At 38.2% G+C, this 21296-nt stretch overlaps 1 protein-coding gene across 1 annotated transcript in view; it reads left to right on the top strand.

Moving 5' to 3' along the window:
• Positions 1–21296, top strand: part of LOC111142135 (synaptotagmin 1) — a 552723-nt gene that overhangs the window by 341782 nt on the left and 189645 nt on the right. Inside the window, exon 3 of the mRNA XM_022495115.1 lies at positions 2427–2609. Within this exon, the coding sequence (XP_022350823.1) occupies positions 2444–2609 (166 nt within the window). The 5' untranslated portion in view covers positions 2427–2443. The remainder of the gene's footprint in view (positions 1–2426; positions 2610–21296) is intronic.

Raw genomic sequence — 21296 nt, 5'->3', positions numbered from 1 at the left:
CTTTCAGATCATTCAACTTGTATATTGAAATTTTTTCTATTCCATTATAAGCTGAGGGAACATGAAAATATTTAACAACCTGAGTGGCAAAGCACCCAACCATCCCAGGGCACAAAGGCTAGAAACAATTGTGTAGCCATTTTGAGGTAGCAGTTGATAGGTCCAGATAACCAGCAACAGGGTCCCACTTCCAGAACAGGACCAAAATTGAGTGGAAACATAATTAGACAGCATATTTTTAATTTAATGATGGCACTGTTGTATATAGGTATTTGTATTTAATGCAATACTTTCTTTTAAATCCTATAGTAAACCATGATCCCTCAAATATCCTCAACCAACCTGTGGAGATAAGTAATAAGGCATATCGTATCTAGTGATTTTCACAGCAGAAGACCAAATTCAGTTTTTGAATACATACATACTAATACTTCATACATATGGATGTGTTTGTGTATGTATGTGTATATAATTTTAGTCCTGTTGACGCGCATGAAATATAGAAGTTACGGTATGATCAGTATCGAAGCTTCTCCTAAGTTATGCAAACAGAACTCCAGTTTTTTTTAGGCAGACAGATCCTAAGCTAAACAGAATCCCAAAAATCATGAAAACCTTTTAGAAAGTGACCTTGAGTTGGAGAAATACAATTTTCCACAACCTGGAAAATTCTGGGTTGCCAAGTATTCCTAAGGAGGAGAGGCGGGAGGACCGAGTCAATTGATCGACACATAGAATGCTAAATTCATTGCATAGATTATCTCATTGCATACTCAAAAACTTCATGTCTTTGGTATGACCACTCTCACTTTACAAATGAAGAAACTAAAGAACAAAGAAGATTTAAGCCCACATCCTGTCTGATTTTCCCCTTTCAGGTTCTATTAGTAGCTACTAGCAGAAAATTAAAAGCTTTAAAAAGAGACTATATTATAAAATGAAAATTGATTATATGCGTGTAATATTAGCTTCAGCCCTCATCTCCTTTCAAGAGATCCAGAAATCTCTGGATTTTGATTCAGATTCTAATAATAATTCCACACATCTGAGATTATTCTGCTTTCAAGTGTACTTCCACTAAATATTTTAAGTATGCATAATTAACTCACAAAAAAATTTAATTCTATAAAAATCCTTTGTCTGTTTGCTGGTTATCTCCATTTCTTTGCAAATCAAAAGAGCTTCGTAGGTCCATCAACTTTCCTGCTGAGACTGTGAAGTTTCTTTTGCCCAGACATGTTTGTATTTATGTTTGTATTTATCTATTTCTGCCCCAAATCCTGTTCCCTTTCTTACGAGCACTGCCTGAAATTTTAAGTCATACAATAAAATTAATTAGGAAAGTCCAGAGTATGTTTAGGTTGGAGAATAGGACTTCAAGCTTCCCTCTTCAGATTACCTTCTTTACATTTATAGAACACTTCACATGTACTGAGAAAAATCTAGGCAGGGCAGGTCGCTTCTACATATTTCGGAAGGCAGATAAATGAAGAGGTCAGATGCCTTGTCAGAATCCATTTAGCTATGAAGAGGACTAGAACTGAGGTCTTCTGCATTCAAGGGCTTAGATTTTTTTCATTGGTTACCTGAAGGATTAATTGGGTTTTTGTTTTTAAACACTTTGGAGGTAAACACTTAAAATCAGAATAATTCAATAATATAATCAAATAGAATAAACTGAAATGATTTGACAGACAAGGCAGGTTTCATCATCAGTTGCTTGATGTATACAGTCAATCTTGCCACATTTACGGTGGCTCCCAACATTTTCCCAGCAAGACAAGTGAACTACTGGTCACAGTATTGTCCACAGTAAATGTCAAAAAAAAAAAAAAAAAAAAGACTGCGAGGGAAATGTACCATCAATAAATGAGATTCAAGAACTAACTCCTCTTTGACACTCATGACATCTTATAGTATCAATGTCATAACAGCGTGGCTTACAACCATCTTAAAAGTCACTAATATTTTGATGCATGCTATCATTCATCAACATTTTCAATATAAATATTTTATCTTCCTTTCCTCTGATAAGATACAAACGTTGAGAGCACAGAGCATGTATGTTCTCAGCAACTGCTTCATCATCCACAGTCCTATAACATACGGATTAGAAGTCACATCTGCACAGTAAATACTCGGCGGTATAAACAGCTAATAGATTTGAGAGCTCCCACGTTATTGTTAGGAGAGGGTTTTCAGGACGTACGTCTGGTCTTACCTTCTGGAAAAGACTCTCCATGGTGGTTCCATAAATACTTTATGAACCAACATAAAGTAATATGCTAATGCTGGACTAGTTACCCAGGGAACAGGTGCACCCCCTGATGTGTCTCATCTCTGGTGTACCTTTGATGTGAGATCAGTTAAGCCATTCTGAATTGTTCTTTTATTTATTTATTTATTTTGCTTCCCTCCCCTCTTAGATTCACCTGCACCTAAAATGGTGAGCGAGAGTCATCATGAGGCGCTGGCCGCCCCGCCAGTCACTACTGTTGCAACCGTTCTCCCCCATAATGCCACAGAGCCAGCCAGTCCTGGGGAAGGAAAGGAAGATGCCTTTTCCAAGCTGAAGGAGAAGTTCATGAATGAGCTGCATAAAATTCCATGTGAGTACTACTACATATGGCCGGTTGGTAGGGTCAAAAGAAATGCTTGAAAATGAACTTACCGGGGGGAAAAGGCAGAATTTCTCTTGATATACTATATACATACATTTGATTTTTTTTATTCTTGGCATGGTAGCATTCCAGTAAGAAGATGGAATATTAGAAATGGAATTTTTAAAATCTTTAAGTATACTTTATATCTCAAAGCCCTGTTTATTTAAAAAAAATGTATCTTGTGTTTAATGCAGGTAGGTATTTTTTTTTCAATGTCTGTTTTTCTCTAGAATATTCATGTTAATGCATTGTGCCATATATGTTTTAAATTTATGAAATTATTCCATTGTAAAGATTATTCCTAAGCAGTAGCTAAAATGTACTTTCCTGATATGGCAAGCTTGGTTTCCTTTCATTTATTAATATTTCAAAGTTTCTGCACAGTTTTTCTTTGTCCTCCTCAGGAAAACAAACACCTGTACCTAAGTACATGTGTATGAGGGCAGCTCTAGTTCTACCAGCGGCGTTTAAATCTGAAACCATAGGTTGGTCTGTTTATTCAGATTTGGATGCTTCTGATGAACTAGAGAGTTTTTCAGATGCAGGAAAAATACGTTTTGGGCCTCACAAGGCTTATATTCTAGTGAAAAAAGATGCAAATAAAGATGCAAATATATACAGTAAGTCGTGCAGTAAGAAATGATATAAGAGAAACTAAAGACAATGAAATCAGAGAGGGAGACAAACCGTAAGAGACTCCGAATCATAGCAAACAAACTGAGGGTTGCTGGAGGAGCGGGGTGGGGGGGGCAGCGGGGGGAGGGTAGGGAGGGTAAGAGGTGGGTGGGGTCAATGCGTGATGGACATTAAGGAGGGCACATGATGTAATGAGCATCAGGTCTTATAGAAATCTGATGAATCACAGACCTCTACCTCTGAAACTAATAATCTACTCTATGTTAATTAATTGAAGTTAAATAAAAATAATTTTTAAAGAAAGAAACTAAAGAGGAGTAAGTGGAATATAGAAGGGCATAGAGGGAAAAACATTATTTTTTAGGATGATCAGGGCTGGTTTCTTTTGTAAGGAACCCTGAAGGGAATGGAGGAGGAAGTTTTAAATTCCAAAATTTTCATTTTCATTTTCATTTTAATTCTGGGAATTCCAGACAAAGCCCCTTAGGCAAAAATCTGCTTGGAACAGCAAGGAGCCCAGGGAGCTTTAGTAGAATGAATGAGGTAAAGGGTGGTAGAAGGTGAATTCGGACTTGTAACATAGGCCCCATCATGTGAGGCTGTGGGCATTAGTCTAAGAACTTGGATTTTACTATGACTGAAATAAAATGGCTTTGTAGAGTTTTGAGCAGGGGTGTCCCATGATCTGACTCAGGTTTTTTTTAAGATCACTCTAGCAACTGTGTTGAAAATGGGCTCCAGAAAGTCAAGGGCAGAAGATAAAGCAGAATGTTGCAGTAATCCAGATGAGAGATTTATCAATTTATAAAAAAATTATTCTGTAAGGACACTGAGAAAGCAAGAGAAAAAAAAAAACACAGAATCAATTTCTTGTCTGTTAGTGACTAACGATTTGTTGATCGGTCTACTTTTAACAAATTCAAGTTCATCTGAGAGACACTCTCAGTATAGTGGCCAGTAATTATCCTTCTCAGCAGGAAGATCTATAATCTAGAGGAGGTAGAGATGGACCAATAGATGGAGCCCTAGGATGGGAAATCCAAATTCTCTTTCCTGCTCTGCTACAAGGTTGATGGAGGATTCCGGTACTACTGACAAAACTTCGAGGTTGTAATGACAAGGCACAAACCAAAATCATACGCCATGGGGGTGAACTCTCACTTGAATATTTTATCAGCATGATTGCTTTATGAGAAATGAGCTAGCAGAGAAAGAAATGAAGAACATCAAATAAAATGCATATTCTGCTTGATCTGCAACACCACCTCCTCTAGAAGAATAAACCCCAGGAGAGGCATGGCGCTGGTACTAACTATGGGACTGAATGTTCTGCATGCATCCACATAACTCAATCTCTCTTCTCCTTTAGGCTTTGTGCAAATGTCATCCTCTTAGTTAAGGACTTCCCCAACCGTGCTGCTTAAAATGATAACTCATTCACCCCACCCCATCTTTGCCGGAAGTTCCTGTCCTCACCCTTGCTCTATTTCTCACCGTATTATTTTGCATTGCACTGCAGATGGTGCTCCTTATTATTTGTTTTTAAATTGCTCTGGATCCCTCCGAAATAATGTAAGCTCTCTGAGAGCAAGGAGTTGGGTCTGTTCTTTGCACAGTTATATCCCAGGCAGTGCCTGGTACATAGGAGGCCTCCATGTCTACTTCCTGAATGAATGCATGACTGAATGTCTTTTTAACTTACATCCTGAACCACCCTCTTCAACTTTGAGGCCTGAAGATGCTGAAAAATTAAAGCATATTAAGAATCTTTAATTTTTAACATTAAGAATCATTTCAGAGCTTGACTGTGTCATTCACACTGAAAAAAGCAAATTGTTTCCATCCTTGCAATGATACCTCCATGTTTTATCCTTTCCCACTTAGAGACAGCCATCATGTGCATTATATTTCCCTCCAGTTTAGCAGCAAGAAAACAGTCAGCTGGAAAATAAAAACTAGGAAATGCTCCCTTAGTTCCTTTCTTTCCTTGGCTAATTTCATTTCCTCCCAAGCCCCTGTTCCACTCTTTGGCCCCATTCTTCCTCAGTGGCCCTGAGACCAGGTGTCTCGTCTGTTCCTCCATGGAGGTTTGCTTTTGATCAGCAACCTAAAGTAATAGAATGTCAGAGGATCTGGGCAACACCTATAAAAATACCATATTTCTTGATCTCTCCTTGACTTAATAGAAAGAAACAAGCCCACTAACCAAATCTTAAAACAGTACACTAAATTAGAGTTAGAAAAACTTACCATAAACACAGCTGTATAGTTTCATTAAAAATGTGTAATGGCATATTTTACCCTTTTGTTTTAATCCACCACAATTTTTACTGTCTGTGTAATTGAAATTTCTAATGGGATTTATGCACCAGGAGCAACACTAAGCACAAATAAAACACATCCCACAAATCAAATTCCTTTAGGAGCCTATGTTATATAAAGGTTATCACTTTTGACTTGGCATAATACAGTGTGACGCTAATGACAGGTAACAAATTAGAATATTAATTGATTTCAGTCTCTGAACTAAATCTCGGCTATCTGGCAGATGTGTTTTTTTTGCAAAATTGATAGCAAACAGCTTTAGTCTGTCACTTGAAATTCCCACTTGTGAGAAGAGAGGTGTCACAATGGCAAGGAGTAGGCATGTCATTAGTTGGGTAATCTACACGGTCCAGCAAGGAACATATTCAAACCAAATTGCCTGATGATATCATCCGTATCACCATGGGGCTTAAAAAAGGGAAGAAAAGGAAATGGTAAATGCTGAGCATTTTTATCTTTCAATTCATTCTGCACACCGTTATCTAAATGAAGCAGACAAGGTTTTTCAGAACGTTTCTTTATTTTGCAACTTTGATTTTAATATGACTAGGGCCATGGTTGGTTTGTAAAGCGTGAACTCGTGTCATCCAAAGAGCTGTGATTAAGGTTTTGATATTCATGAGCTTCTTCAAGTGGAGTGTCCCTTTCCTTGAGCACAGCAGAAAACCAAAGAGCCAGAACCTGTCTCTTAGTCTGGAGTAAGAGTGGACTAAGGGTAATTGTATAATTCATGCAAAAATGCCTTTTGATAGTTTAACAGAGGGATTAAAAACACAAGCTCTGGATGCAGGCTACATGGGTTCAAATCTAAGCTCCACCGTGTACCAGCTCTGTTCATCTTTCTGTGTATGAGTTTATTCCTGTATAAAGTAGGGACAAAGATGGTATCTCCACCACAGGTTGTTGGGTAAAGGGAGTAGGGCATTTAAAGGGCTTCATAGACTATCTGGCACAGAGTAAGCATTCTATAAATGTTAGTTAGTATTAAACTCAAGCTGTCACTTTAACAAATCTATTTCCATTTTAGGAAAGCCATCTACTCAGGCCAGACAGAAACCCGAATTATGAAAATACCAAAAACTTTGCAGCCTACTATATGCTAAACCCACTCCAATGATGTCTGATCTAGCAAAGGTGAATTCCCTCATGGTGTTTCCTTTCCCCATTATCACCTCCAATTTTCCTTTTTCTTTTTTAAATAACTTCTATAATTTCACTCTCTTGCTCCTTCATTCCTTTTGGCCCATGCATATGCTCAAGGTTCTCCTATATGAAAGTGCCTAGCAAAAATTCAACATACAGTTAAGTACTCAGAAAATGTTCCATTTTCTTCTTTCCTGCACTAAACTTTTCTTCTCCTTACTTTACCCCTCTGTCAAGCTACCATTATATCTTCTTCCTTCATATCTACACCAAAATTTATTGAAAAACATAACCTTGACCCAGGTATCTCTTTCGTCAACTCCCAGGAACAACTCAACTCCTTCCATTCTAATTTCCATTCTGCATGTGCCATTGAAGTTGTTTTCACCGGAATCACCAGCTACTTCTTGATGTTATGAAGGTTATGATCCACCTTCACTCAGTCAAATATTTCTGTATTATTATCGCTATTAACCACCATCATCTGAAACTCTTGATTTCCAGACTCTGCTTTTTCTCCTCTTCCTTCTCCGTCCATCCCTACACTCTTTCATTGGCTGGTCCTCCTCTTTCATTGTCTTTTCTCCCCTCAAGTGGCAGAGGATCCAGGATTACATTTTTAACCCTGTTCCATTTTTTGTTAGTTTGTTTGTTTTTCCAACATGTTCTCTCTGGGTGATCTCATTCACCTAGTTTTTCAAATAAGAACTCTATCATTCTTGCCTCCCTGATCTAGTTCACCTTCACTCCTGTACCTGCAATTCATTTCAGTCCTGTTAATTGTGCTCATGAAAAACCCTCCAACCCAGCCAGCATTCACATTCCAGTGTTTTCTCTAATGCTCTTCTCTCTTCCCGGACTCCCTTCCACCATTAACACAGACACATTTTTTATCCTCCAAGAACCAGTTCAGATGTTATCACTTGGAATGGAAGTTTCCTCATTTCCCAAGGCAGAATTACTTGAGTCTTCCTCCAACCTTCTAAAGCCTTTCATGAAAATCTTTTTCTTAGTTATTCGGTTTTGTCTGGGGTCTCTATTCCTCATGAAAATGTAAATTCCTCAGAGACAGGAACCATTCCTTCCACATACTTATATTTACCATACTTTGAAAGTGCCTGACCCCATGCCAGAAACTGTATAGATAGTTTCCCATCGCAAACACTATTATACCAAACATTATACCTAATGCTCTTTGTGCCATGCTTAGAGAAATTGATCTAGGCAGTCTTGGTTTTCACACCATTCTAGCCAAGGATCCCTTTGTTTGAATGAAATATTATAGAAGCCTCTATTTCTAATGTCAATAAAGCAAATCAAGCTGCTGTGGTGAGTTCAAAGTGTCTTCCTTACCCACCGCCCCCCCAAGATTCTCTCCCATGGGCAGCAACAAAAACCCCTGGCTGAGGGGAACACTGAAAGCCGTGACTCGGAAAACTAATAGGGAAAGCCGTGTCAGCCTTCCCAGCAACACCAGTGAAACTCAACACCCAATAGTGATAGATAGGTGGTTAAATACAGCATAAGCCTATCGGTGATGCAAAATGCAGTCCAATCACTCATCTTCCCTCATCTGACTGCCAAATGGACAGAAGGTCATTGTCGCGGGTCCTGTAACTGCTTTCTGTTAATGTCATGAATGTAACGTTAATGCCAGAAGACCATTTCAAGATCAAATGAAGAGAATCCTTAGGAACAGACAGGAATCCATGGCGTGTGAGTAACAGTAATTACCGTAGTGATCGCCAGCTTGGCGACCGTCACTTTACACATGAGAAAGCTCAGGCTCAGTCAAGTTAAGTAAGTTATTCAAAGCAGCTACACACAGAGCAAGCTGTAGGTACAAGAGCGTCAGGAAAAAATTTCGAAATTTATAAATTTGCACGAACAGACTATCACCAAGGCTGCCAATCAACTCCACCATTCCTTATCACCACTAAGACTAAAACTATTAGGGTCTCATGTGCCTATACGAGGTGTTTGCCTTTTGATAGGTTTTAAAAGACTGAATACTTGGAACACAAATTTAATACTAATTCAGAGTTTCTCCTTGGATTCAAAGTAGATACTTGTTCACTTCATGCTTCTGCATTTCTTTTCTTGCACTCACTCAGTGCCAAGTTAATAACTCACTACTACTTAAGGACTAATCTTAGATTTTGTTTCATTGTATCAATGAGCTCTGTGTATGACTCAGCTCCTGTGATCATCTGTTGACTAGTTCTTCCTTAGCCTTCAGAAAAACAGTGGCCAAAATATTATTATTATTCATTGTTAGCTTCTAGTCCATTGAAATAGCTCTAAGAAAAAAAGTTACAATACTGATGAGTGTTATTTTCAGAGCAAAGTAAGTCCTTTGTAATACTGAGTGACTTCATCAATGCAACGCTAAAGGAAGTGATTTGGGACAAGGACACTTAGAGATAAAAGGGTTGCAATTCATCACAGCACAATGTAGTAATTTGTGCTGATAGTCAAACATTTTTCATTAAATCTTAATTTATTTCATCATCTTTTTAAGTCTAATTCTGGTTCAAAACATAGAAAATACCTGCATGTATATATGAATACAGACAGAGAAATATTTAAGAGCTACCCTGAGTAAAAACTTAATCATTTAGTGTGAAAGTCTGTTTGGTTTTTAGTAGAGTTGGCATTGTCTCTGGCTAGATATTCTGATATTCATTGGGCCATTTTTAGTGTGCTTAAAAATGGGTAAGAGGAATGGCAACTGGCATTTAAAGATCATGGGCTTAGGAGCCTACAAATCTCGTAATGTGTGAGACAGTTTCAACAAAGAAAAATATTCCCACATTCCACACGATTTTCAAAATTTCCGTAAGACATGCATTTAGAAGAAAACTCTGTTTATAATTGTCTAGAACTATTTGACATAAAAATGTGGCTATACTGTATTTCTGCATGGTTCTAATATAAACTGAACATTCTAGCTTTTATTGTAATGTTCACCCAAACTCTGACTTTATTTTCTCCTAATTTTTTAAAATCTTGATTGTCTTACTTCTCTAACTCCAAAATCCCTTCTTGCAGTTGCAAGCATTTGATTATTTCATTGTCTTCTAGTGTCATTACACCTGAAGATTTTTATGCTGAAATGTAAATTATTTCATTATACACTGTTTTCTTATTTTCCCTTTTAATTATACTTACCACATTTTCTTGATTTGTAAAAATTATATACATAGACATGTTGTATTATTTATACTTGGAGAGTAAGAGGAATATTATAAACTATTTGTTATAAATTCGGACATTGTGTGTCATACGGATTTTTAAAGAACAAGTCTGCAAAATGATTCTATCAATAGCCTATTTTTGATGTGGAAACATTAAAAGAATATGCTACTGATATTTCAGGAAAGTTGTTTAAATGTGTCCTTGAATTGTGTTTCCCTCTTGGAAGCCTATTATGCAGAAAATTCCCCCAAGAAGTTCATGTCTTTCAACTGAACTAGTGTTGAGGGATTTTATAAATTTCCAAAGCACTGGTAACACAGAGTAACAGTGAGCACATAAAGCCACCAAGTGAATTAAGATCTCAGTTAAGTTTCTCAACCTCATTTAACTATATTCCATTAGCATTTCAAAGACATTAAGTAAATACACCTAAGGACAAAGAAGGGGAGTGGATATTTTGGCCACACATTAAAAATAGCTCAGGAATTACCTTGCTGAAATACTTTACAAATATACAAATATATTTTAAAATAGCTTTAAATGTCTACCCCTTGCCACATAGCATTTGCATGTCAAAATACAGGTTGCATTTTCACAAGAGGAGCCTGATTGCAAATGCAAATCTATAAAGAAAACAGCAAAGAAAGAGAAGCTGGGAGACCATGGCTTTCACCTTTATTCTGAATGACTCCATAGATCTTTTATGGCATGATGGACAGGTTTCATTAAATCGGACAAAGAATTTAGAAGCAGAAACCAGCAGGAAAATATATGATGTACTATTATATTTTTAACACTTGACTTTATTTTTTTGTTCTGATTTTCATGGAGGAGAAAACTATAATAAAGGATTTAAACTTGGTATCTTCAGATCCCACATGCCTCCCCAGCCTGCCTTTTAAGTGAATTTAGAGAAGTTTGAAATAAAAATTAAGATGCTATTGGCCCATTTAAAGCTTTCCTCACCAAACACTTTGAATGAAACTGCTGTCCTGACAGAATTTCAAATCCACTTAAACCTTTTTTTTTGGGGGGGGGGGGGTCTTTGTACACACAGAAGTTAAAAAGAAAAGCTGGGTGAGGGGTGCGTCAGTGGTAGACTATAAATAATAGAAATATAGTTGCCTTAGTAAATATAGAATTTACTGAAAGTAATGTGGACCTGTCCATCGAAACTTAGAAAAGATCCAGGATCTCTGTGTAGTAAACCTTAACTGACGGAGTTATACTGCTCATCGCCTTGAAAGTAAATTTTTTATAATAATTTCCTTTTCAGAAGGATTTGGATCCAATTCTATAAAATCAGTAAACCATTATGGTGATTAAAAACATTGTTATAACCATGTAAATATTACTCCTTAATTTCTTTAGTACACTCCAGAACCCCTCTAGTGTTAATACCTTGTCCAGGATACTACGCAAATCACTCAGAAACTCTGACCCAGTGTTAGTAACTAACCCAAGCTGGGACAGCATTGCTTGCTGTAATTCAAGGCCAGAGTATAAGTTCTGGGTTAGTCTGTCTGGGTTCAAAATTGTGGTTCTGCATTACTACTATATGACCTTGGGCAAATCATTTTACCTTTAAGTAAAATAAGGATAATAATGATTCTCCTCTAGCTAAAAAGATCCTAGATATTCATATTCTCAAGGGCTTCCACTCATAGACACAGAAGGAAGACTGGTGGCCGCCGGCAGCAGGGAGTTGGGGGGATGGGTAAAATTGGAAGGCAGGGGGTCAAAAGGTACAAACTTCCAGTTATAAGATAAGTCCTAGAGCTATAACACAGAGTAGTGACTATAGTCAATACTGTATTGTATACTTGAAAGTTGCTAAGAAAGTAGACCTTAAAAGTTTTCATCACAAGGAAAACAATTGTAACTATGTTACAATTTTAACTATGTAACTATGTGTAGGGACGGATATTAACCAGACTTCATGGCGGTCATCATTTTGCTACACAAATACCAAGTCATTATATCATACACCTGATACTAATGTTCTATGCCAATTATACCTCCATTTAGAAAAGAAGAAAGAAGGATGGGAGGGAGGGACTTCCAAAGGGATCTTACTGGAAAGGAGCAATAGCCATCATCAGAGGCAAAATGGACCATTACCATGGATTAAGGATAGGTTACCTGCAAGATCCGTTTTGTTTTGCCCTCAGCCACATGGCACTACACACTCACCTTTTCTCTTCCACCCTCTCTTTTTATTTTTCTCTTTTGTTCCTCAACATTTCTTTAACTTTGTCATTTCCTGTTCTGTTTTCTATCCCTTTTGCCTGGGCTGAGTAAAAATGTTCCCTGTTGGCCTGGAGGCAGCCCAGTCCCATTCAGTGCTAAGATACAAGCAGCTGCCATGTTGGTCCTCAGGGTAAATGGTTCTCTCCAGAAGCATTTTTATTCAAGTGGAGATCTGGGTTTTAGCTTCGTCTTTTAGTTTTAAAGATAATATGTTGTATTGGCATCCCCAAGAAACAGGACAGACTCTTCTTACGGCTATTGCTCTACAACACAACCCAGTTTCTTGGGCTTTCGTGAAGAGTTGAAAGACAACTTCAAGTGTTGTGTTTCAGCACCTTTTCCAGAAATGAGTAATTTTGTAAGGTTTGCTTGGGTAAATTTCTCGGTTTCACCTTATCAGCTACACAAAACACTGCAGTTTAATTTCTCAGCTACTCTTGGTGCCAACAATGCCACAAGAGTGAAGATATTTTGAAGTGGTGCCTCAAAATGGCCTTGTCCACCATCTTCTGCCCACACTAACTGGAACTGTGCCCTGTCACCTCCCCTTTCAACAGCTGCTGGCATCCATCTACCTTTCAACTCCATATTTGCTACTGGGACTCTAATGCAATTTACCTGGCTGCTTTCCAGGCCTAATCAGTAGAGATCTGTTTTCACTGTTTTACAGTAAGTCGGCTTCAGCTTTCACAGTGTCAATCTGTTTTTTCTACAGTGGTTGTGTTATTAACATCTTGCCAGTGATATAGGAGAGTTCCAATTGCTCTGTATCCTGGAAGTTTCTACCCTTTGACCAGTATGTCCCCACTTCCTCTATCTGGCAAGGGTTTTCTTAAAAGGACACCCAAAAGCATTAACTATAAAGAAAAAGGTAGTAAACTCAACTTCTTCCAAAATAAGGATTTTTTTGCTTTCTGAAATGTACCATTAGTAAAAAGGCAAGTCACAAACTGGGAGACAATATCCATAATAAATATATTTAATAAAGAAGATGCTTCCAAAATATGTTTGGAAAAGAAAAAACCTCTTACAAACCAATACAAAAATGAGCAAAAGATTTGAATGCAAACAATGAAAGAAGATACATCTGACTGATAAATTCATGTAAAGATGTTCAACATTTTTAGTCATTAGGGAAATGGAAATTAAAACAACAATGAATTCCATTTTTGAAGTGCGAAATCCATACATCTGTATATGCTATTTGCAATTGAAATTACATATATCATACTAAACTCACTTTTGCCCTCCAAAAAACAGAAACATAAACATATATATTCCTCTATCTTGAAACTCAGAACTCGAACATCACCTTTGACATTTGCCACATTTTCCCCCATTGTTCAACTTTTTATCAAATCCTATTACCTCATTCTCTGTCCCCTCTTTCCTTCCCACGCTCACTGCCACTGCTCTATTTGGGTCCTTATCCATATCATAGTCCTTGGAGTCTCCTATGAGTTCATTCCACAATTTTCCACTCTTCTGTCAATCTGATCACATATAAGCTTTTGAGATGGTTCTTCCAAAATGCCTACTCTGAACACCCAAGTCTCTTACTCAGGTACCTTACCCCCTTTGCTGACTTTTGAACTCCCTCATTGTTATCCAAGACCCTCTCTGTAGTATAGCCCCAACCTACCTTTCTAGCCTTCTTTCAGCTTCTCTTAATTGAATTACTCACTGTTCCACAGTTACAACCCTACATTCACTGCCCTTATGCCTTAGTCCATGGTGTTCCCACATTTGAAATGCCATTACTCCCATCTGTGCATATCCAAGCCTCGATATCCTAAAGGATGAAGGCTCAATACTTTACAGGAATGGTGTAAACATTAAATAATACTAAACACCCATATTATTCCTTTAATATGCTTATCTTCTACCATGTAATATAGTATTATACTCATATCTTATATTCCTTCCTGGACTTTAAGTTCATTGAAGATAGCCTCCTAGTCCCACCCATTCTATCCTTCTCTAGACTAGATATGACATGCCTTACAGAGAGCAGGCCATCAACAAATGCAGATGGCATGGACGAATGGCTGGTGGTCACATACCACATAGTTTAAGTTACCATTCTTATAATCTAATAAGAGAGAAAAGATAGGCATGGAAATGGTAATGATGTAAGACGTGACACGTGCTGAAACCTTGGACGTGTAGAGTCGTCATCAAAAACAAGACTGGAAAAGTCATTTGGAATTCATTTGGAGAGGGCCATCAATATCAGGCTAAGGAGTTTAGACTTTATTTAACAGTTAAGGGGGAGCCAGGAACCATTCAAGATATTTAAACAAGGAAGTAACACAATTACAGTTTCGTTTCAGCAACATCAATCTGGCGGCAGCATGTGGGTAGGATAGATTGCAAGGGGAGGGCTGGAAAGAGGGAAGAGGCAGAAAGGAAGTTATTGAAGGAACACTACAGATAACAAAAGTCTTAGCTGCTGTGAAAATAAAGGCACAGATTTGCTAGGCACTGCAAGTGAATGTGAGGGTGTCCAGGCAAAGAAAGTAAGGAATAGTTCCAGAGAAGCTGGGTACTCTGGGAAGGTCATACCCTCTAGGGTACGGGAATGCCAAAGGGGGATCAGCATTGGAAATGGAGGTCTGGGTGTTGACCATACAGAAATTTAGGTTGTGAAAGTGGGTAATGGCCATTATTAAGAAAGTCTCATAGGGTGGAAAAGAGAAAGTGAATAAATTATTAAAATATAAAATTCATGGCTGAGTAGGGAAACCAATGAAGAAATAAAAGAGTGCATAAAGTAGAAATACAGTGTCAGAGAAGTGAAGGAAAAAGTTTCTGAGAAACAGTAGCCAGTTGGATTAAAAACTTACCAAACCTACTCCTTGAAGTTTGGGAGAAACAAAATGACTAAAGCATGCAATCTGCCCTGGTGTTATTTTTACTGCAGCGAGGGACTAGGAGCAGATAGCACTATCATCATCACCACCGGAAGTCGCTAATTAGTAGAGACCCCTCATCAATATATTACGGTTTGACCAATTATTCTTCAGAACCCTGCTGGGTATATATATAGTTATGATCCCAATTTTATGAGAGGGTCAAGAATCTCAAAGATGTTAAGCAAAACATACTTTAGCCCAGGGCATAATGAAGTAGTACAGGTAAGCCAGACACAAAGGAGGGAGAAAGGTTATGGGAATAAAAGAGAAGGAGTTAAAAAAAAAAGAAGTGGCTTTTCAATTATGCCTTGAACCAGAGGAGGTGATTTGCATAACCAAGGAAGTGATAGAAAGGCATTCCATACTGAACCACAGGAGTTATTCAATACCAGTTGTGAGTACCATCACAGAGTTTTATGGTTAGCAGTTTAGTTGGTATAATTGGGTTATAGGATACACTCTATGAGATTGGAAGAGAAAGCATGCGACCCCATTTAATACTTTCCTCTGTAAACTATAAGGCTTTATGAGATACATCAGAATTTACTCTGTAAACCGTAAGACTTTATGAGATTTCAGGAACAGAATATGATCTTTTTTTTTTTTTGACCATGAGAAAGAAAAATTTGAGATTTAAGCAACCAGACATGGCAAAAGCCAAGTATAGATCATGGAAGATTATACCTGAGAAATGACCAGTGGATTTAGACCTCTTTGTTGACCTTGGAAAGCCTTATTTCATTAGGGAGACAGAATCAGAAAACAGCTTGCAGGGTGTGAGGTGACAAGCTAAGAAGCGAGAAAGTGAAGTGAGAAAGTGAAAGCAGTGAGTGTGATCTCTTCTCTCCTGCAAGGACAAACAGAATGATAGCCCATGCACTTGACAGAACAAAGAGAAATTGGGTAAGTGTTAAGACAGTGACTAGAATGAAGAGAAAACAAAATACACTTGTCATTATCATAGGCAGAGCTAACTCTTGCCTGCCTACTTTTAAAACACCACCATGTACCTACACCCCTGGTATTATCACTAATCCCTCAGTTTTTGTAACAGAAGTTACTTGGGACTAGTTACTAGTCCAGGGACAGCTAGAATGTTTTAGACACTATAATACACTCAAATGACTAATGTACTTTGGGACTCTCGGGTGATGCAGTCAATTAAGCATCTGACTCTTGGTTTCGGCTCAGGTCATGATCTCAGAGTCCAGAGACAGAGTCCCTTCCTCCCCCACCCCCATAAGGCTCCCTGCTGAGCATGGAGGCTGCTGGAGGTTCTCTTCCTTTCTCCCTTTGCCACTCAGGCTCTCTCTTCCCCACCCTCTCTCAAATAAATAATTTTTTTTTAAATGACTAGTGAACTTTGACTATAAAATGCTCCTGAGTCCGTATGCCAATGTATTTGGACTATTTTTCCTGCTTCCTTGATCAGAGGCTCCCTTGGACTTCCCTTCCCGTAGGTCTCATGCTTATGCCACTTGCCAATTTTATTCTTTTGTTAGAGCTGTTTGTGTCATTCCTCCAGATTAGTCTTAATTCTTTGGGGGGCAGAAATGCACATTCTCATATATACAGTTCCTATAGAGTAGACAGTAAATAATTACTTACTAAATTAATTTGAGACTATGCTTTACTATTATAAATATATACCAAAAAAAAAAAAATGGTTTGTAGGGAGAAATCTTAGTTTTCCAATGTTGCATAAAAGGTTACAACATAATACAACACAATAACTTAAAATAATACACATTTATTTCCCAATTTATGTGGATCAGGAATCCAGGCATAATTTTACCAGGACATTTGCTCAGGGTCTCACAAGACTGCAGTCAACAGGTCAGTTAGAGGACTTAGGACCCTCTTCCAAAGTTCTTCAGATTTTGAGGAGAAATTCAGTTCCTAGCCATCGTAGGATTGAGACCCTCACTTCCTGGAGGTGCCCTTTTCTTTTTTTTTTCTTTTTTTTTTTTTTTAAAGATTTTATTTATTTGACAGATAGAGATCACAAGTAGGCAGAGAGGCAGGCAGAGAGAGAGAGGAGGAAGCAGGCTCCCTGCTGATCAGAGAGCCCGACGTGGGGCTCGATCCCAGGACCCTGGGACCATGACCTGAGCCGAAGGCAGAGGCTTTAACCCACTGAGCCACCCAGACGCCCCTGGAGGTGCCCTTTTCAAAGGCAAGTTTATAGCATGTTTGTTTCCTGAAAGTTAACAGAACATCTCTCTCTCATCTCAGGAAGGATTCAGGTCCCTCTTGAAGGGGGTTCATCTGATTCAGTCTGATCCACCCAGAATGATCTTCCTTTTGATTCAAAATTAACTGATTTAGAACCTTAAATATATCCCTACATCTTGGTCTTACAAAGTAACCTAATATGTTCCAGGTCTCACCCACACACAAGGAGAAGATTACAAAAGGTAGTGTATACCAGCAGCAGGGAGGGAAGGGGAGAGAGAGGTCTTGGGAACCATCTCAGTATTCTTCTTACCAAAGATCTGGAAAGGCAAAGAACAAAACAATGATTACTTCATGAGAAGTTACTGCAGATTTTCTTTTCCCTAACGTCAATTGGTACTATGTACATTTAGACAGATAGATAGATCGATAGATTTATTTATTTATTTTTATAAAATTAAGTGGATTTGACCTGGAAAGCATCACACTTATTCTCATTCTGTTCTTTGTTTTGGTGGCATTTCATTATAACCACTAACATAGTCTATTTCTGCAGCATTCACAGCAGCAAGGTTACAATGGTGGGATGTTACGGTGCAGGTTCTTTGGTATCCGAGCAATGTGACAGAGTGTGAAAGCTGAAACAGTTTGCTATTCATACCTCCCTGTCTAGCAAATCCTTCAAAGCTTCTGTTTTGGTAATGGTAACTAGCTCATTTCAAGAGGTTTCAGAGTATCTATGAAAACACCGCTAGATCCCGAGTTGGAGAGGCTAGATCCCGAGTTGGAGAGGCTGTTGCAATTCTAAACTTTTGCTTTAAGAAACTGACTAAATACGGTTTCTGTTTTTAGTATGAACCCAGATGTAGGAGTTGAAATTATGAGCTACTGTGAGCTACTATGAACTATACTCGATATGATTATTAGGAAGTGTAAGTTTGACATATTCATGTTTTAAAAATAATTAGGTGTTATAAGCTTCTAACACTCTCCTTTAGAAGAAATACGCATATGAACAAAAATGTGGAGAATATTCTTTAAAAAAAAAAAAAAAAAAGGAAGAATTTTTTTGTATGAATAAAGCCCTCCAAGAGACTTAAGGTTTAGATTCTTAGCATATCTCATTCCAAAAGCTGTTTCAAACACACCATAGATGAGACTCTGCATTTCTGAAACTGACATCTCTCTGGGTAAAATGAGTTTTCAAAAATACTCAGAATCTTATTATAAAAAGGTTCATTATTTTTAAAATCCCAGTAATGAAAACTGTTTTAGCCATGAACTACCAAGAAGGAAAACTCCTGTTTACTGATTGTGAAAACCAGTTTAGTCCTAAACCACAACAATGTTGGCTAAACAGTTGAGGATTATACACTGATACCCAGTGGCCATCTCAATTACATGCATCACATTTCGACAAGGAGTTTGGTTTCTTCCTAGCACTGATTGTAAAAGAATGGTAAGAAAATTCTATGAGAAAAGACTTCAGAAAAAAATTCTTTGTTTAATGAGGACTTTTTCCACACTGCCAACTTTTTGAGTATTTTTTTAAAGAAGAGAAGAAAATAAGTAGAAAATAAGGGGCATTGGTAGAATAAAAAATACATATCCAGATTAAGAAATTAGAAATATATTTGTCAGTGCAGAAGTATATAGTAGTATTGTGGATTGAACTATATGCCACAAAAAGATATTTTCAAGTCCTAACTCCAAATACCCATGAATGTGACTTTTTTGGAAAGATCTTTACAGATCTAATCAAGTTAAGATGATACACTGGAGTAGAGTAGCTCTTAACCAGCTGTGACTCATGGCCTTAAAAGAAGAGACATGGAGACAGAGACACACAGGGAGAAAGCCAGGTGGCAATGAAAGCAGAGACTGGAATGATGTTGTCTACAAGGCAAGAAACAACCAAGACTGCCCTCACACCAGAAACTAAAAGAAAGATACAGAACAGATTCTTTCCCACAGCCTTAAGAGAGAACCTGGTCCTGCTAACACCTTGATTTTAGAACGTCTTCTAGCCGGAGAAGAGTCACTGCCTATTGTTTTAAGCCACCCAGTCTATGATAATAGGTTTCAGTAGCTCTAGGACATTAATACAATGGCCAAGTTACATGAAAACTGATGTAGGAAAGACGTTAGGGTTCCAAGCCAATGGCCAAGAAAGAATTCTTGAGACATGTCAGGTGCAAAAAGGGTGGTTTAATTAAAGCATGGGGACAGGACCCATGGGCAGAAAGAGCTGCACTGGGATCATGAGGTATGGCCCATTACACACTTTCAAGTTGGGAAGAGGTCAGAGATAGCATACGTCTCTAAGTAAATTTGGAAGCAAGGTCTCCAGGACCTTGAGGGGGTTAGCTATTGTTGGGCAATGGTCATTTCTTACCATCTCATAAAACCTGAGTCATGAGACCTTTCAGATGTATATTGGTGGGCCATATGCTTGGGGGATGATTGCCAACATGGATCTTGAGGGGGTAGAGGTAAAGGAAGTTTTTTGTACGTTAAAGTAGACTTACAGGATCCTGGGGGTCAGGCTAAGATTCCCTTTTGCCCTCAGCAAAGTATTAACATCGAGACATTTGCATTCCTAGAGGAATGTCACTCTGCCTGTTTCAAGGATTTGTCAATAGGCTGTAGGTAGTAAGGAAATTTAACAATTTCTCTTCTGCCTTTGTTTCCCACATCAAGAATCACCTGGGTTTTTGTGAATGACAGGTCATTTTCCATCTCTGCCTACCTCATTCCCAATCACCTCTCTTCCAGGAAAGAGTGTCACTTGACAAGAACAAAGGTCCTAAGTAGCTAAGGAAGCCAGACTTCATCCACTTCATCTTCCCTCAGGCCATTTAGGTGTCCTTTCAATCAGGTGTAGAAGTTAAGACTTTGACCAGATGCACTTTTGCCCAGAGGGACTTCGCCCAGGTGCTGAGCTTACTAGATGCTGCTTTATGCCCCGAGGATGCAGAGAATACTATAATACAGACTGTATGCAGGGTAGCTTTATGCACTATCCTGATAGCTACCACTTACTGAGTACATACCCAGGAACCCACAGGTGCCATACATTACCTAACGTATTCCTTACAACAATCCTAGAGGTCGATGCTAATATTACTCCCAGTTTTATGGATGATGAACTGAAGGTTAAGGAGAGTTAGTGACCAAGGCAATTCAACTATTAAGCAGCAGCAGAGGATTCCAGCTGAAGCCCGAGGTTCCCAAACCCATCTAGGCTCCCAACTCTCTTACAAGATGCCCTCTTCTCCCAAAACATTCATAGTAAGACTGTGTGTTGTATTTAATATTTATCTTGTATACAACAGTGCTATAGACTGAATGTTAGTGTTTGCTCACAAGTCCTATGCTGAAACCTAATCCCAAGGGGATAGTATTTGGAGGCGAGGCCTTTGGAAGTGATTAAGTCCAGAAGGTAGAGCCCTCATGAATGAAATTAGTGTCCTGATAGAAGAGGCCCTAGAGGGGCCCCATGTCCTTTTCTGCCATATGAGGACATGGCAAAAAGACAGCCATCTTTGAACCAGGAAGTAGGTTCTCACCAAACACCACATCTACCAGTGTCTTCCTGTTGCCTCCAGAACTACAAAAACAAATTTCTGTTGTTTTAAGTCCCCCAGCCTGTGTTATTTTTGTTATAACAACCTAAATGGACTAAGACAGGACATTTGACACTTTTCTCCTCTAATTGTCTCTCCAGAATTTGAAGAGAAAAATTTTCCCATTTCTTCATTTTTCCATGAAAAAAACTTCATTTTTCATTTTTCTCTAGTGTGTTAAAGAGAATTTCTTAAATTACTCAAGTATAACCACATGCTTTCTCACATTTCAGTATCAAGCAAAACATCAGGCAGAGGGCATTTTTTTCACATTGATACAACTTTGTTGGTAAATTAAGATAAGAATACTTGTTAGATCCTTCTTCTGTTTCTATTTAAAATATTCTAAAATGAAATCAATGCAA

Source organism: Enhydra lutris, unplaced genomic scaffold, assembly GCF_002288905.1.
Source record: "Enhydra lutris kenyoni isolate GAN:26980312 unplaced genomic scaffold, ASM228890v2 scaffoldscaffold7, whole genome shotgun sequence".
Taxonomy (NCBI): domain Eukaryota; kingdom Metazoa; phylum Chordata; class Mammalia; order Carnivora; family Mustelidae; genus Enhydra; species Enhydra lutris.
This window is presented reverse-complemented; position numbering and strand designations above follow the sequence as displayed.